This window comes from Oreochromis niloticus, linkage group LG7 (genome assembly GCF_001858045.2).
Source record: "Oreochromis niloticus isolate F11D_XX linkage group LG7, O_niloticus_UMD_NMBU, whole genome shotgun sequence".
NCBI classification, from domain to species: Eukaryota; Metazoa; Chordata; class Actinopteri; order Cichliformes; family Cichlidae; genus Oreochromis; species Oreochromis niloticus.
This window is the reverse complement of record NC_031972.2, coordinates 15,026,852-15,044,888: the sequence shown is the minus strand read 5'-3', so window position 1 is coordinate 15,044,888 and position 18,037 is coordinate 15,026,852. Positions and strand designations below refer to the sequence as shown.

Sequence of the window (18,037 nt, the reverse complement as noted above, 5' to 3'; positions counted from 1 at the left end):
CAAGTCTTTGTGATGTCAGATTGTGCAGGTGTGCAAATAGTGCAACTAGACATCTGAGCCTTCACCGCTTGTGAGTGAGGATCTTGTGTATTTGCAGTGGTGCAAACAGAATTAAAGCCAAGCAGCTATATCTCACCTAATTCTCCAGAGAGGCTCGAGCCTTTACTAATAGAATTACAACATAGTTTTTCTTTTTTAGCACAAATTTAACACTTTTTATTTTCATGCAGCCAAAATCGGGAGCCTGAATCAATGCTACTGTTGCTCCAGATGGTTCAAAAGTTTAAATGAGCAAATTTTGGCTTTGGCAGTCTTGCTGCTATTTCACAGCATTAGTTTGGTTAGAAACAAAGTAACTCTTTGTTATGCACCTGTATGGTACGGCAGAGAAATCAAATATATCTTGGTGAAATCAGATTGAATTTTTTTTATTCCTTACTCCAGTTATGGAAGGTTTGCTGCAGAAAGTGGACGGTTGCCTTCTTACTTGGGTGGCTGCACTTATTTTTGGTTCTTTTTGCACTGTCTTTGCAACTTGTAAGCATTTTGGCTTTGTCAGTCATGTCTAGATTAGCTGTACATTCTCTCGTCTCATCCAGAATGACTGTATTACCATAGAACAAATAGTACTACAACCACATGGTAGGTTTTCTTTAATTTGCTGTAATGAGATCTGTGGGGAGAGAAGAAAGAAAGAAGAGGTCTCTCTGGTAAACACTTTAGTGTGCCTGAAGCAAGATGATTCGCTATTGTTGAGATGTGTCTCGCATGTGAAGCCCAGCAGCAAAGCATGGAACAAAAAAAAAAGTTTTGTTCACACCATATCTTAAGGGAAGGTGCTGTAGCCTCTCCTGTCTATGGCACAGTCAGTGGCACCGATCAGATGGCAGCCGCATGAGCTCATGTGTTATTGTTTTCTGAGCGTGAGCTTGTCTGCGCATTGTTATCTGTGAATGGAAAATTTCAGGAAGGTTCACCCTCAGAATCACTCTGGATCTGTTTCCTCTGCTCTGCCAGGGCTGGAGACATTTACATACAAAATTATCGCTCATTTGAAAAAGGGAGAGCGGCGCGGCCTGTTCTGACTTGCGTGTTTCGAAGCCCCCCCCCCACCCCGCTGCAATCATGAAACTTGTATCAGAATTGTCCTCTGATTGGAGTACTGACTGTTTTTCACAACAGAATCCTTCATTTATCGCCTCTGTGTCAGTCAAAGAGTCTTTATGCATTACACAACAGCTTTAAAAAAAAGTTAAAGGTAACTCTACTAAACTTTTTCAGCCTCCTCAGAGAGATGTTTTTGTTCGGTGGAACAAAATTGGGTCTTTGAAAACGATATCCTTCCATATTGGCACATTTCTAACAGCAAAGTTGAGCTGTCATTACTTACCAGCAGATCTTTCAGGTACAAATCTGATAACAGATATCAGACTTACCTAAAGAGTGTTTTTGGAAAGTTTGGATCTTTCTCTCCCCCCAAATCTGCCAGTTACTCTGAGATAGAAATGACTTGACTTTTTTTGTCCATTGATCTCAGTCTGCTCTTGCATGTTTTTTTTCTCCCCGACTTTAAAGTTGGCAAAACATCACCTGAACACCACAGGAAGTGATTCTTTTCTCCCAGTCCTTCTAGATTACCTTGATTTTCCTTTCATCTGAGAAATCTTAGTGTTTTAAATTAGTTTGAGTAGTTTCAACTTCTCTAACCTTCATCCTGCTCCACCGAGTGTAAAAGAGATTTGTATTTTTGACTTGTATGTCAGTTAAATTGGTTTGTGGATTGAAGTGCAGTTATCATCTTGGTTTTTTGGGTTTATTTTGTGATGGATGTGACAAGTAAGAGGTGGATCTGAATGAGAAAACGACGACTGTGTGCTCAAACGTCAGTTACAGTGTAACCAAGGTAACAGTATTGTAAATCTGCTCTATCAAATGAAACAAAATCATGTTATATTACATAGACATTTAACTCAGGATGGAGCTTATATACTCAGGAAAATGTTTAAAGGTACAGTCAGTAATTTTTTGAGGGTATTTAATGGAAAAAAGGATATTGTACTCATAATAATACATAGAATAGTGTGTAACTGCATCTGTGCGTCTATTAAAAATAGATTTGAAGTGAGTTTGCGGTTTGTGGGAGCCGCCATGTTAACCCACCATATTTGAATACAGTAGCCAGGAATTACGTCTCTCTTCTGAGTAATGGCATTTTATTTAGGCCAATGGCAGAGGAGAAGTGAACCCTTAGGTGTTCCTGTGCTATAGAGAAACATTTAAATTCGTGCCTGCACCTTCAGAGTCCTTTCACAAAGTTTTAAAGCCTCTTATAGAGCAAAAAAAGTGGACATTTCTCACCTGGCATTGACAGCTGAGGTAAACTGTGGACTGACAGCCTTCTGTAGATGGGGAAAAATTGTGGGGCAGATCTGGATCCAGTGTAAACACTAGCAGCAACATGCTGGCCGCAGCCATTATGACCTATGGTCTAAATGTAATGTTTTTGCCACCTTATCTATATTTATGGACTCAAATTATCAGAGATAAGAAAATAGAACTCTACAGAAAGACATCCGTAATCTACTGATATCTAGTGGTGAACATTTTCTACACTGCAACCCTAATAAGACCATAAATCAAATAGGGAGTGTTGTCATTTTCTGACAGACCTTTTTATAATCTTCCATATGTTTTGCAACCATGAGGAGTCGCCCCCTGTTGGCCATTAGTAAGGATCATTCACTATTCAGACCTGGATACTAAGGCTGTATTTTATATATGGTCTATTTCCTGCCCCAGACCCTACTGGAAATAGCAAATGTATTCTGTTTCAGCTTCTTGTAAAACATTAGATGAGATGATCTAAAAGCCAGTCTTTAGATGGGGAAGTAAAGTTGAGGGTTTAGGGTGTCTCCGCTGCCTTTCAGGCAGCATTACAATAATGACAAGACTTTGTGGAGATACACACATGAGCTAATAAGTGAGTGTTAGCCATTCCCTCCTGCATTTAATCTTACGCTTCACTGCACTAATCAGATAATGGCTTTATAATAAAATTAAACAGTTTAATATGACCTGTGATCACTCAGTGGGCTGTATGCATGCACAACAGCAAGTTTTGCAGTTCCTTAAAGTGAGGCAGAACTGCAGAGGAGAACAAAGGAGGGGAAAATTAAAAAAGAAATGCTACTGGAAAAGTTTAGTAGCACTTGTAAAGGGGAAAATTGACTTAGCTTGATAGTCCACGCAGAGGGTTTTATTATGTATAATCTGAATGTAAGAAGAGAGAGTACTGTAAACTCCAGTAAAGGATGCGCATAGCATGAGCTAAAAGGCGGCAGGTACACAGACAGGTTAGTGACTGGTCCATTGAGAGTCCTAACCATATTCAGTGCAGTCACACAAGTAACAACTGCATCAAACAGCACAACAGCACAGAAAGCGTTGCTGCCGACAGTCTGCAAGTAAGTGTTTGAACTGCTCAATAACAACTCAATAATGCATTACCACTGACAGCTATTGCTCGTAATCATATTCTCAATGGGTCATTACCGAGAAACACTTTTGATCCGTGCTACTGCGTCACGTTTAATTTTTGTCAGGTTGTTTATGCTGTGTGTGAGTGCTTGTGTTTGTTCGCGCTGATATCTACTGATGGGAAGTGAGGACCGAGTTCGGGCTGATAGATGGGGAAACGCATTGACAACAATTCAGACAGCCGTGGTGACTCAGTTTCTCACTCCCACGTCACATTCCCACTGAAACTCAGGAAGTCAAATAAGTCCGCATTCGGGCTTTCTGTCCCCGAGTGTTCAGCTGCTTTAAATATTAACATGACAGAGAGAGAGGGGGGGGGAAAGAGGGTATTAGAGCTAAGTGGTGCCAGGTTCAGCCTTAACTTCACTGCCAAAGGAATCACTTTGCTGTTTTCTCTAAAACAGATTAGCCCTTTGATCTGTCTCTGCAGCTTGCTCCCGAGCCTCCTCTCTGTGATTAAAGTCATGTTTTAGTAAAGACTTCACTAATCAACACAGGCAACACGACTCTTTCGGTATTTTTGACTTCATTCTCCGCGGATGCGTACAATCAGGTCGAGAGGCTGGAGAATATGTGGGATCAAGTTTGCGTGGAGAAAAAAGTATTTCCCACTGACTTTGCCAGTTCTGTATTAAAAGGATGATGAGTGATAATGTTATCGCTTTGCCTCGACGATCATATAATAGAAAGCAGAGACAGGAAAGAGAGAGACGGCTAATATAGCAGTGCGGCAGTAAAGTGAAGCCATCAGAACCTCTCTGCATCATCTCAGTGTTTAACCCAGGATTACTCTCAGATCTTTTCTGAAGTCTGTGTCCTTGTCTACCCCCCAACCCGCCCACCAGCCCGGTGAGTCATGGAGATGGGCCAGACGATGCAGTGTTTCTGAGCACCCAAAAAAAGAGTCCACTAACAGCCTGACAGGTGCAAGCAAATCCCCCCCCTTAATCCATAGATATCAACTCAGATTACAAGGCAGAAGTAGTTTTTGAGGAATAGCTGTGGAAATATAGAACATTATTGCCTGTCAACATACAGCGGACTGTATGTGCCACTGAAAATAGTTATTTTCTTATGTGCAAGAACACAGAAACACAGTTGACAGTGGAAATTGGGAAAATGTGACGTTAATGATATCATTTTTTTTTTGCTAGCATACATTTGGTGCATTTTAGCCATCGTCATCCTTAAATTAACAGAATTCAGTTTTATTTACAATATATAGCGTCAAATTACACCAGGAGCTGCCTCAAGGTGCTTTACATTACAAGGTAAAGACCTTGCAATAGTACAACAGAGAAACTGTAAATTAAGCAAAAAACTCCCCTTTAACAAGAAGAAACCTCCAGTAGAACCAGGTTCAGGGAGAGGCAGCCATGTGCTGTGATTGGTTGCCATTAGCATATTTAAACAACAGAAGTTGACCCAAAGGGCTTTAGAGGCATGTTTATTTCCCAGGTCTCAAAAAATCATTCAAAATACGTAAAAAGCTGAAATGTGTTTTTTCTTGTATTAACTGATTATTTGGGAAAGTAAAAATCACTGATATTTAGTGGTCAAAACTGTGCAAATTAATGATGATTCTTCTCATAAATCATGACATACTGCTCTCTCCTACAGCTGCCATTATAGTTTAAAAGCATCAGTATCGGTTTTGGTATCGGCAATACTGGCCCTGTATTTACTTAACAAAATAACAAAATTTGCAGTATCGCACAGCACTACTAACTCGGGGTGAGGGGAGAGAGGTGGGACAAAAGGCTCACTGTGGAAGAGAGCTAAGTAATGATTAAATGCAGAGTGATGTTTAAACACAAAGTAAAAAAACAGACAAAAAGAACAATCAAAATACAGAGACACTGAAAGCACTGTAGCGCATATTGTGGTTTGTATTGTTGGGACTTGTCTGTAATAATGCAATCGACAAAACACAAAGACTTGAGAACAAATATCGTAAAGGCCAGAAGGTTGGAGTGTGAGTTCACCTTGTGCAGTTTGTATTCCTCAGAGGAAAATATTTTAAAGGCTTGCACAGAGGGCTGCGTAAGCACCCTAGTTAATATGGCGCGCCATCGCTTGACTCTGAAAGAGCTCCAGGGCATCTTGACTTTGACCCCTCAAGTCTCCGAGAATCTTCAGGGGGGAAACTTGTCTCCCACAAGTCCGATAACTCCCATAGAAGTTCAGCTCGCCTGAAGTCTGGTGACTGTTAAAGTTAGCGAATGTAATTGTTATAGTCTTCAAACCCTTCAAACCATTCGGTGATAGTGGAAGATGCAATTCCCATCAGGACACAAGTGTTTTCTCACACTCAGAGCAACTCTGTATTGATTTGCAGTGACCCTTTTCTTCAAGCTGACCCAAATCATGTCAGGAAAAGAGCTCCACAGCCACCAGATCCCCCTCACCACAGGGACTCAAAGGTTTGGGTTTTCCCTGTAATTTGTCGGGTCAGCATGGGACACTGGCTCCATATCTGTGTGAGTGCTAGTGCGCTCGTGGATGTTATTGAAGTTAGTAGGATATCAGCCAGCACTTACAGGAATGCTGCAGCTGAGTCGCCCTCTGCACAAACACAAACTTCCTCCTTCTTCGCCCCACTTCTCCTCCTCCTCCATCCCTCTCCTGTGCTTTTCCATAACAAGCTGCACACAAAGGCAAGAATGCGCCAAGCTAAACACTAACCATAGCTGCTCTCTTTCTTCATATCACTTGCATGTTGTTGGATGCAGATCTATTTTCCTTGTAGATAAGAAGTAGTCAGCTGTTCCGCCGCTGGATGCTTTGTGCATCAGTACTTGTAATTTATCCGTCAGCTGGTTGCACAAACCCGACAGAAAGCTGAGGTTCCACATTCCTCATTGAGGTGTTAGTATTAAATTCAAGGATGATTTCATGTTTCTTTGATGATTGTATGTGTGCGTTTGCGTGTTGACTTAGGGATGGACCTTGGTGCCCAATCACAGCTAAGTGACTGTCGTCTGTGTCTGCACCAGTGACTTTTGCAGGCTGAAGTAATTCTCTTTTATTCCCTGGTGTCGAGAGCCTCTCCAAGGAGACTGAGCAGCACCTCTTTATCGCCCCATCATCCCCGCACTGAGTAAATACAAATCCCATAGGTCAAAAGTCCAGCGCCGTCCCCACAGCTCAGCGTTAACACATCATGGTTTCTGTGTACATGTGAGGAAACAGATGCAAACAGATCTCGCTCACCAAAACATGTTTTAGAATAGCCATTAAGTTTGATGGTTCAAAGCTGTGGTCGCGGTACAGCGTGTGCCTGGGTGGGCCTCTCCCGTGACTTCTGTTACATAGACCGAGCATGAAGTGAGATATTCCACTAAAAAGACTATATCTGAAAAAAAAAATTAAAGTTTGTTTAAAGTCTGAAAATTGAGTTTCTTTTAGTTGAGGGGAAAACAGAAAAATGATGTATTTGTGAAGCAACCGTGATGAGAGCCGGGGTGGACTGAGACAAGATAGTCATCCAGGTAGAGAGAACATAGCAAACACAGTCTGACAGCCTGTGATTTTATTTATTTCTTTTTTTCTGCAAGTTTCCATTGGTCTGAAGCGAAAGAGACACTGTGTGTGTGTGCACGTGTGTGTGCGTGTGTGTGTGTGCATGTGTGTGTGTGTGTGTGTGTGTGTGTGTGTGATCTCTCTTCTGCTTTTTTCCCCCTCCTGTCATAACACAAGAACTCTGCAATCTCTGCGGGGGCTATTTTCCAGCCCTGAGGGTATAGACTTCTTGAAACACTGATAACAGGATCCTGTAGTTAAACCTTCAGTGCATTAGCACAGAGAGCACAGTTTTGCTGTTGTTGTTGTTGTATTTAAACCTGGTTCGAATATGCAGCACATGTAAGTATCAATGATCCGTTTCCAGTCGTTCCATAGCTCTGTCTGTAACTTCAGGAAAACTTTCAGCTGGTTTTACTGTTGTCACTCTTGTAACACCATATTTGGTCACACAATGAAGCTGTTTAAATAAAATCACGTTTTTGTTTTACCACTAGTATTTAAGGGGAAACAGTTCGTCTAGGTGTCACACAAGGTTGGCGCTAAAAAGGAGTCCATCCACATTATAATAAACTTTAAATACCTGTAAATAAAAGATATATTTAAAGGCTGGTACTAAACGTAGTTTTGGTCTCTATACATAGTTTCTCTCCCACACAACAACTCTGAGTGCAGTGATTTAAAAAAAAAACAAAAAACCCCCCCCTTTTTTAACGAACTTCACTAATTCAATTGAGTAAAGGGTGTGGCTGCCTTGATGTGTCCGCTAGGTATCATCCACTACTTCAAGTCATTAAAGTGGACCTCTGTAACATGTCTGTGCTGTTTGTGCTTTTTGGAGCATCGTTAATAGGCTAGTATTATGGCTTGCTGGGTAGTTTAAATCATCCCAGAAGTTTCTGTTTCAGTTTTTAGTGGTTTATTAGTTACTTGGCACTAATTAGTCAATATATGACAGTTTATAAATGTAACATGCTAGCTAGCGGTTGCTGCTAATTTAATCCAACTTCTGGTTTATAAAAACAAAACCTGGCAGTGTCCAGAATACTAATGTTGAAGCTTCTTTTTGTTTTATTTATTAATGATTAAAAATGTAGTACAATAGACAAAGAAGTGTGTGTTACAATGATGTCAAATAAACATAATAACAAAGTTACAAATAATAATGGCTTTTAAAACCTTATTGTTAAAGAATAAATTGTGGGTAGGCAGAGTTCATTTTCCTCCAAGAAAATAAGGTAGTGTAGTGTCGTCTTTCAGCATTTGCATTTATGAATGTGGAATTTGGGAAAGAGTCAAATCAAACTGATGAGGTGAAATGCCTTAGAGCTGCTCTCACTAAAGTCAGTACAACCAAATAAAATAACCAAAGGCTGTCTAAAAGTAAAATAAATAAATAGGAGCTAGTCTCCGGGTAAATCTCACAAAAAGAGCACAGTGTATATGTATCACTGTTGTATTTGTATAGGAAGTTTTTCTATGAATTAATTTAAATGTAAAGGAAAAAAAAGGTGAAAGAGGGAAAAATCCTAACATTTCTAAACAACATGAACAAACAGACAAAATGGCTACAAAAACAATGGAGAACCCTTTTGGATTTATTGGTAAATTTGTATCTGGTCTGAGTAACTGAATACTAAACCTTCATTGTTGAACTACTGATTTGCCAGGAGAATACTATTAAATAACTTGTATAGAATAGAGCTTCACAAAACATCTAACCAGAATAGCTCGTAGTTCTACCCAAGAACACACATGGAGTTAAACTGTAGCAACATGGATTAATGATTTATATACTACAGAGGAACGCTATAAGAATTATAAAAGGATCTGATTATTATGAACAAACGAGTGCAAGATTCATTAAACTGCATGCCTTAAAACGTTCTGATTTAGTTGAGCTAAGCACCACACTGATATTGTACAAAGCACAAAATAATCTCCTTCTGAATTGTATTCAGAGGTTGTTTGAAATTTTAAACGAGGAGAAAAACTCTGAGGAAAAAAATTTCATAAAAGCAACAGATAATGGGTGTAAACTTGTGTAGCAGTTGTGATGAGGGATTAACATTATGTTGTTGACTATGCGAGTTTAAATAAAATAAAATCTGGTGGTAAATATAAAAATGAGGTAGGCGTCTTTGGTGTTTGTTTTGGTGAAATCTAGTGCTGACATTTAGAATACGTTGTGTATATGTTGGCCAATAATTGTGTTTTTCCTATCCAATGGAGGTCTTGATTGTCCAAATGTATTTATTTATGTAACCTGATTATTGCAGTCACTGTTATAATGACTGATCATGTTTTGGTGACAATAAATGAAAACACAAACTTTATTTATGAGAAATCTTTAGGTGTCATTTAACAGGCCTATGCTGCTTTTTGTGTCCTGTCTTAGTTATCTGGCATAAAAGCATGCTATGTTGTATTCACTCGTAAAAACAGCAGTATCAATGTGTATATATAGCAGATGAATCATGTTTTCAGGGACATAGAGGAACTTTTAATTGTTAGTCATTTGTTTCGGGGGAGGAAAAAAAGGAAGGCTGATTTTTCTTGTCCTGAGTACAGCAGAATAATTATCTGCTCCAGCAGAATAGAGTGCAGATACTGAATGTTCTTTTTCAAATCATTTGGAGGTGGATTAAAAACCCTGTACAACAATATCTTCCTTACAATTTCATCAGTTATCACAGAGCCACTTAGCACAACTGGCTCCTTGTGGTTATAAAAACAGTCCCTTCATGCAAAAGAACAATGTCTACGTAGGAAGTCAGGCATTGTTTTTATTTCACTGTGCTTTAAAACAGAAGCACATTGGTACAGCCATGCAAAAAGCGTGCTGGTATGCAAAATATTCCACACCGGACCTGTTTTCACATTGATAATTAACTAGATGCTATCAGTGTTCTCTGTCTGACATCTGCCTACCTGATTTGGATAGTTTTTGTCTTTATCAACACAACTGGATAGGTGTACTGGGTAGGTAATGCTACCTTAACTGGGAGTATTAAATATCACAGTTTGCTTCCAGAGATCTATACCACAAAGACGGATTTCGTCCTTTCCATGTAACTCATGTGTTGACTCTGGGTTTTCTGTCCTATGATAGTGGTTCATTTCTTACCAGATTAAATCTCCATGGCAGCCCACTCTGTAATCCTAACCTGCTCCAGATTAGAGGAATTGAGGAACCTATAACAGGTCACCATTGTACTTACTGACCTCATATCAAATTTCTATGACAATTAAGCCTATTGAATTCTGTTTTTATATTTAATAGGTTTAATCGTTATACGATATCTATAATATTTATAATTGTTTACATGTATCCAGTCTAAAGTTTCTATATGCTCTGATTTTACTGGAATAGTTTTTATGTTCTGTTTTTAATCACCATTTTATTATCAACTGACAAAGTCTCTAATTGGAGTAGGTGACACTCATAGGGATCATTTTCTGTGAAACACATGTTTAAGATTGGTTAAATGTTCCCAATGTGGTTAAATGTTCCCAATGTGGTTAAATGTTCCCAATGTGGTTAAATGTTCCCAACACCACACCTTTATTGGGAACGCACAGGGGAAACCCTGGGTTAACTTGGTACCCAACCTCATGTTGTTTATCCTGATTGCACTTCACTTCGTAGTATAGGGCCAAGAAGTGGGATATTCTCAAAATCCTGCGTCCTCCCTCCATTGCCCTCAATCTTTTAGGAAATTGCTCCTGGTCAAATCTACAATAGGTGTGCTTAGACTAGCATAGAGAAGAAATCCACATATTCGAGTTTAAAATACTACACTATGCAACCACCTGTTCGGTTCAGTTCAGTTTTATTTACATAGGCCCAAATCACAACAACTGTTGTGTCAAGGTCCTTTATATTGCCCCTTATTAAGATAGAGACCCTACAAAAATACAGACTAAGAACCCCAACAATCAGATGATACCCGATGAGCAAGCACTTGGCAACAGTGAGAAGGAAAAACTCCATTTTAACAGGCAGAAACCTCCAGCAGAAACAAACCTCCCGCTCAGGGAGAGGCAGTCATCTCCCATGACCAGTTGAGGGTTAGGGGAGAGAGGCTGTTGCCAAAAAGTCAAATATTTCTCCTTTAAAGGTCAACTGCATTCACTCCCAGGCTACACTGTGTCTGGCACTGCTGGCCAGACAAAGGCGCACATTTTCTAAACTCCCAGCTATCAATTGGTTTATACTGTTTTGAGCCCCCAAGGGCTCGAACTAGCACTTCCAGCTGTGGGTGGAGTCAAAACAGAAGCATGGCTCTTTTTGTAGTCGGTGCTGATGGAGACAGAGAGGTTATTTTATGAGTTTTTAGGGATGTATGAGATAAAGGTGTGATGATGCAGTTTTTGAATAGATGGGAGAAAGTAAATGAGCTAATGATAAGGGAAGACAATTAGCTGGATAAAGAAATGAAGAAATCATCAATGAGAAACAGAAAGGAGGTGAGAACACTGCACTGTATGGCCTTAGGTCTTTGACACTTGGTTTTCCGGTAACACCCTTTTGACCCAGCTGCTGTCTGTGAGCTTCCTGTGATCTCTGATGCTCTGACCTTACAAATGCAGCTCCCAAACACACACGTGCACACACACACACACACACACACACACACACACACACACACACACACACACACACACACACACACACACACCTTTAAATCTTAAAATAGCTACAGTTAATAGCAGTTCCCCAGAGCCCCAAGCAGGATGTTTCAGCAGTCTGAGACCAGCCACCACATGCAGCACAGCGCAGCTCTTTCATCGCTTTCTTCCGGATTCTGATTAGAACTGGTGTTTTTTAATTTAAATTTCATTGAGTACGACTGTTTACAGCTCGCCGTCTGCTTGTGGGGTAGAGTCGGATACGGGAGCGAGTTATAGCGAGAGGGTGGTGGTGGGGCAATTTCCACGCGCTTGTGAAGATCCATCGCACGCAGATGTTGAAAACATGTGGAAGCGCTGGCTGCAAGTTCCACACACAGCAATTAGTGTAGAGCTAAAAGATGTGTGTTCGCGTGCGTCCTTTATGCACGAGCTTCCCTCTTCAGCGCTTGTAGCAGCCAGCTGTACGCAAGTGGGGGGAGATTTCCGAGACGAAGTTAACTGGAGGGGTAAATTTATTAAAGTTGAGCGGAGAAATGCGCACTGCTGACTTAATTGTGCCAGTGCTGATGATAACCTTAATCAAGCCCATTTTCTCATGAATGATTTTCTGATTTTATTTATTTATTTATTTTAGATTGAATGCATTTGTTGTCTGGTAACATATACTAAAAACGATATAGTATGTGGAGCGTCATAACAGATTGAGAGGTGCAGGTATCACCACAGAAGTCCACTGTTTTCCTAGGATTTATAAAGCGGCCCCTGCAGCCCTCCTATCTAAACATGGACTCTCTTCTATGTAGGCATGGACTCGTCTTGACACACTTGACAGACAGGGCTCTTGAGTTTTGTGTTTCGTACAGATATAGTGATTTTAGATGAGTCTAATTCTGATTATTTTATCTCTGACTGCACATTTCTAAGCTCAGCATGCCTCCATGACATTAATGCTTAGCTAGTTTGCCTTGCCTTCACAGAGCAATGGATCACTGCTCAGAGGATCGGGCTTTTTCAATTACAGAGACTTGAATTTGCTCCATGTCAGAGCATGTTATGTCTGTCTGCTTTTTGATGCTCTGGACCACGTGCGTTTCTCTTCTGTTCTCTTTGTGTGGGCTCGGGATGCGAGCCTATGCTTCGCACAGCAGGAAGTGCTGTTCCTATGCTTGTTCTTCAATTACTGTGTGCGCTTAATACAGTCAACCAGCCTGTTAAGCAGCAGACAGCTAATTTAGCACAGCTCAGCTTGATGAGCGAACAGAAAAGACAGCACTGACAAACACATCTTCCGTGTGTGTCTGTGTGTGGCCTGTTAGGATATGCTCTAAATGCAAATACCATATTAGACACGTGTCACATTTGATGCAGTTTTTGGTCATGTCATAGGAATCCTGAGCCACTTCAGTCCTTAATTAGCTGAAACCAGAATATTCTAATGCATAAATATTTCCACCCTAAAGTCAAAGTTGATGCAACATCAAAACTTCCCCAAAAGTTGGTATGTAAAAGATGCATAATGGACAACTTATGTCAAACTTGAAGAAAATTGTAAACAATTTCAAGATTTTGGTAATATCCTGATCTCAACAAAATGGTCATTGCACCTATTAAAACTAATGCCTGACTATAGATTTATGTGTGCGTGTGTGTGTGTGTGAGGATGTTTAAAGTCATGTACAACTACCCACATTTATCACTAATCTAATTTATTCCATTAGAGCTCATTTAACTGTTCTAACGTGGCCTAATTGAAGTCCCCACCGAGACCTCTGAATGTGTCTCTTGGAGTCTTTGTTTCTTTATATTCTGCTGGAAAACACAAACTAAGTCCAGAAAACTATTGAAACATGTGCAAGCATTTATGGAAAAACAATTTTTATGGGCTTGACAGTCAATATAAGTCTGTCAAGTCGATATATCAATGGCCTCTGTCCAGATGATCCCACACTGCTTCAATAATGTTAACATCCGGGCTCTGGGGAGACCAATCCAAGACTGATTTTTAAAAACTACACAGTGGAAAGCTACCCATGTATGCTTTCATTGCATTTCCAGATTATTGCCATGTTAAAACATTAAGCCCAAGGCATGATACTGATAATATATAAGTTCACCCACCGGCTAACATCTGATCTTTCTGCTCTCTACCTGTGAGCTAGCACTTTGCAGTGACGGCTGTCTGAAATCTGTGAGGACTTGCATGCTCGACATCACTCACATTCCTCTTGGACGTGTCCAGATATGCTTGTTCTTTGCACATTCACAGTTTTTGACTCCACAGCTCTTTCAAAACTTATTCAGATGACTGTGTTCTTATATCATGAAGGTCTGTGTGTCTGAGTTCAGAGGGAAAACTGAAAACTACACGAGAGACGTAAGATAACATATCACAGATGACTTTAGTAAATGGGTGACGGGTGGGAAAATAAGAAATGGAAATGTAATGTGCATGTCTTTATATCATGTCAAATAGAAAATAAAAAAATGAAAGGGCTTATTTTTGTTCTTATGAAAGTTTAAACTATTTTGTATAAGCACTGAAAGCATTCATAGTCTGCTTAAAGCCTTTGCTAAAGCTGATGAAGGTATTAGGTTAAGGTTTGAGCTTGTGATGTTGTGTTTCATCCCCATCAGAAGCTTTTCTTTTTGTAGAGTGTTTTGAGTTCACTCCAGTTTGAGCCCATTTGGCACCACGAGCTCCAAACCTTTATTTCTATCACGGTGCCTGTGTCAAAGGTCAGCCTGGTCAGTCTGACACTTTGATCAAGTTATGTTTGGAGTCTGTCTCCTTCCTCTTTGAGTTTCTTTTTGGTCTTTTGATTCTTCAGTTTGTCTTGAAAATGAAAGGTTGAGCGAGTTTTAAAAGCAATCATAATGTTTGGCTTGATTTAAAATGCATCACGACTATTGTGAAATATTGTTTTCTTAAGCGGAAAGAGCCACCCCCATATGTATGTAGCTTAGCAGACTAAAGGGAAACCGTCTAGTCTCTGTCCAAAGCTCTGTTCAGCTCCTATAAAATGATTTGATAAATGATTTAACCAAGTACAGTATAGCCTGTTAATTAGTTGGCTTTGGAGGTGCTGATTAGTGAGTTTATTTGATTCATGTTTTTACAATTCTGAGACCAAACGTTAAGTCCTCTCTCTGTTCACAGAGTCTCCTCCAGAGAGGACAGGACGCCGCCGCAGTATGCCGGGGTCCTCGGACAAGAGCACACCCTCCATGGAGCCTACATCCACCGCTGCGACGCCTTTCAGAGTCACCGTGAGTACTGTGAGTTTGTCTTTGTTTTCCTTTTTTCTGCCTCGTCTTTGTTTTATTCTCTGACTTTGTCATTTTCTCCCCCTTGATGTGCCTTAGCAGGCTGTTTCTTATAGAACAGGTTTTCTTTTTTCCCTTTTTTCTCAAAGCTCGTCTGGCATCCAGATGGAAGGATGCCAATCTGAAACTCATTTGCTTTAAGTGTTTGGAACGGGGCCTTGGATGTTTGGCGTCTATGCAACACAAATACATTTGCACAATTTGGGTTTCTACTCAGCACTCAAACCCTCATTGATTTTTATTTCCCTTTATTAAATTTCTTATTCTTATTCGAATAGTTCAAGTGAGCTAAGGCGCGCACATACTCCCGCACCTGTTCGTGCACGGCATCCATCCGCCGTCTAGCACCCTTGTCCTCTCCTCGGTCAAGCGCGCACACAAATGCAGAGCAGTGCTTTGCCTGTCATGTTGCATAATTCTGCTATGCTTTCTGCCATGTTTAATTCAGCAGATAAACAACCAGTTGATTAAGCAAAAGCATCCTCTATGAGTCATCAATTTAAAGATAATTAGCAATTAGCGGCGCACATTTCCATTAATAAATAATGAGCGGGGAGATGTCGCCCCAAAGGTGAACTGTAAACAGTCGAAGTTAGGCCAACAGAGCCACACACACTCAGTAATTAGAATATTCTTTATGAGACACTATCTTTGTATAAACCATCAGCCTTTGCAGGTACACCAGTGGACTTAGTTAAGAGCTTCACACTCTTGCATCATTCCTGAAACCAGAAATTATATATTTGCTTTCTTTCATTTCCTTCTTTTCCCCCACCATCAGCAATATTCTGCACTCAAATGACTCTAGTGCTCTAATAAAAGCCCACAGTCAATGTAATAACAATAAACAGTAGATCCACTAGTGCTGGACCACCTGCAGGGTGACAATAAAGTCTGTTACTCATATAAGACGATCACAGATTGCCAACCTAGAGATGGCGAAACTCTAATCTGTCATTATAAAAAGATGGAAATGGTATTGGGACAGGTAGGTGTGTGTGTGTGTGTGTGTGTGTGTGTGTGTACTCGTTCTCTGACCTTTTAATTACCATTGTAAATGCTACCACTGTAACCGGACTTCCCGAAATTTAAAAAAGAAAAGGAGAACTGAAAGCTTGCGGAGAGCAATATAAGAACCAAATGAAGAAGTAAGAGCTTGGAGGAGACAGAGAGGCTCAGGTAGGATGGGCGAGACACTGAGTAAGCATCTCCTCAGCAGCTCCTTTGTACTTTCCAAAGGAAAAGGGTAGAGGAGTGCAGCACTGCTGGTCACATGACCACTTAACTTGCTTCTGATGTTTTATTGATGAGCAGCAGTAACTTTTTGTGTAAAGAAAACAAGCTTCCTCAGGGGATGTTTAACCCTCTCCTGCACTTTTCCCTATACTGCCCCCCTCTGGCATCTATCGGTATTACAGCAAAAGTTCCCCTCACCGCAACATTCTTACCTGCACCTGTTATAAGTAACATTTGACCATTATTTTTAGTGACCAATATTTTCTGCTTAAATTACTGAAGGGAAACGATGATTTTACCAACACAGAGACTAGCAGATCATATAGATACTTGTACACTGAAGACAGATGCAATAGAGATTAATATACAGCCATATTGTTATAAAGATAACCCTGCTGTGTTCACACTGTAGACAGTATGCTGCTCTTGGCCTCTTCCTCCTATAGAGAAGGGAAGATCATGTTTTATGCTGATGATGTCTGTTTCCTACTGAGTGCAAAAACAGGACTTACTGGAAAAGCACTGTCAACTTCAACTCAGTTTGAGAGCTTAATGACAAGTATAGGTATTCCTTGAAGACAGAGACAGGATGTATCTTGATGCCAAGCATGCATAAATATACCACAACCTAAGAGGCAGTAAATAACCATGTCAGCACCACACATATTTTAAATTTTAGTGCATATACCTTCTGTAATTGTCATAGCATATGTATCTATGTGTGTTCCCTAACTCATCTTAGACATGGTAAAAAATCTGGATTAAACCTACTATATAAACTGCCTAGGTTATAATCTATACACACTACAAAGCTGATCATCTGAAAATAAACAGCAACGGTACGTCTACCGTACGTGTGCATTGCTGACATTACGTACACGTGACATGTGTAATGTTGTGCAATGCTAGCAGTGTCTGCAATTGATTATTTTGTATTATACAATGAAAATTTAGCTTGCAAAAATAAAGATAAATATGTTTTTATCATTCACTGGTTTGGTTTTTATGAAGACCCATTTTTGCCATCTCATTATATACTGTGACATAATGAAGATTAAAAAAATAGCATGCTAAATTAACATGTCTGTGTTTTCATACTTGAGCAAAACTGTCACAGACCTGGCAAAAAAAACCCCTGTATTGCAGGTTTTTGCTAGTAATGAATAGAATTTGACGTTTTTAATGTGTTTTTCTTTTCTTTTCTTTTCTTTTCTTTTTTTTTTTTTTTTACATTTTTGAGCGCTAATAGTTTGTAATGCGGGGGAAAATAAGGTATCTAGGACTGAAAAACAAGTAAAGGAAGTTGTGAAAGTAATTTTTTTCTTAGCTTTATTAAATATGTTATATAATTTTATTTATTTTTTTAAATCATCAGATTCTTAGAGAGCAAAGTGGGAACTTCAGATTCGACTAACTCTATTAAAATATCCATAAATCAATCATAACAACATATTAACATTATTATTATTGATAGTTTGATGCTAATAGAGCCCTTTGAATTGAAACTAAATGTTGAATGGATGGACAGATGGATAAGATACAAACATGGTGCGCGCACAAATGTTGGACCGCAAACAGGAAGACAGGCAGTGGTTTTCCTGCATCTTCTACTTTTTTAGCAATAACAAACCACCCCACACTTTTCTTCTACAGTGAAAAGAGTTGTGGTGACATCTAAAGTTGTCCTCCTAGGCCTTGAGCTAAATCTGTCAAAATGTTTTTTTGTCATGTACTCTGCAGCGACTGGATTCAGGATCTGCACGTGCACGGTTAATCCATGCAC

The 18,037-nt window shown here is 39.8% G+C and overlaps 1 protein-coding gene across 8 annotated transcripts in view; it reads left to right on the top strand.

The window, feature by feature from the left end:
• The window catches only part of dab2ipb (DAB2 interacting protein b), a 180,314-nt gene that overhangs the window by 78,643 nt on the left and 83,634 nt on the right, over window positions 1-18,037 (top strand). For 6 of the 8 annotated variants that reach the window (XM_025908515.1, XM_025908513.1, XM_013274055.3 and 3 more), the window contains one exon: window positions 14,852-14,970. In XM_025908515.1, the coding sequence (XP_025764300.1) occupies window positions 14,852-14,970 (119 nt within the window). The remainder of the gene's footprint in view (window positions 1-14,851; window positions 14,971-18,037) is intronic. The other 2 variants (XM_025908514.1, XM_005454528.4) reach the window with 1 other exon arrangement.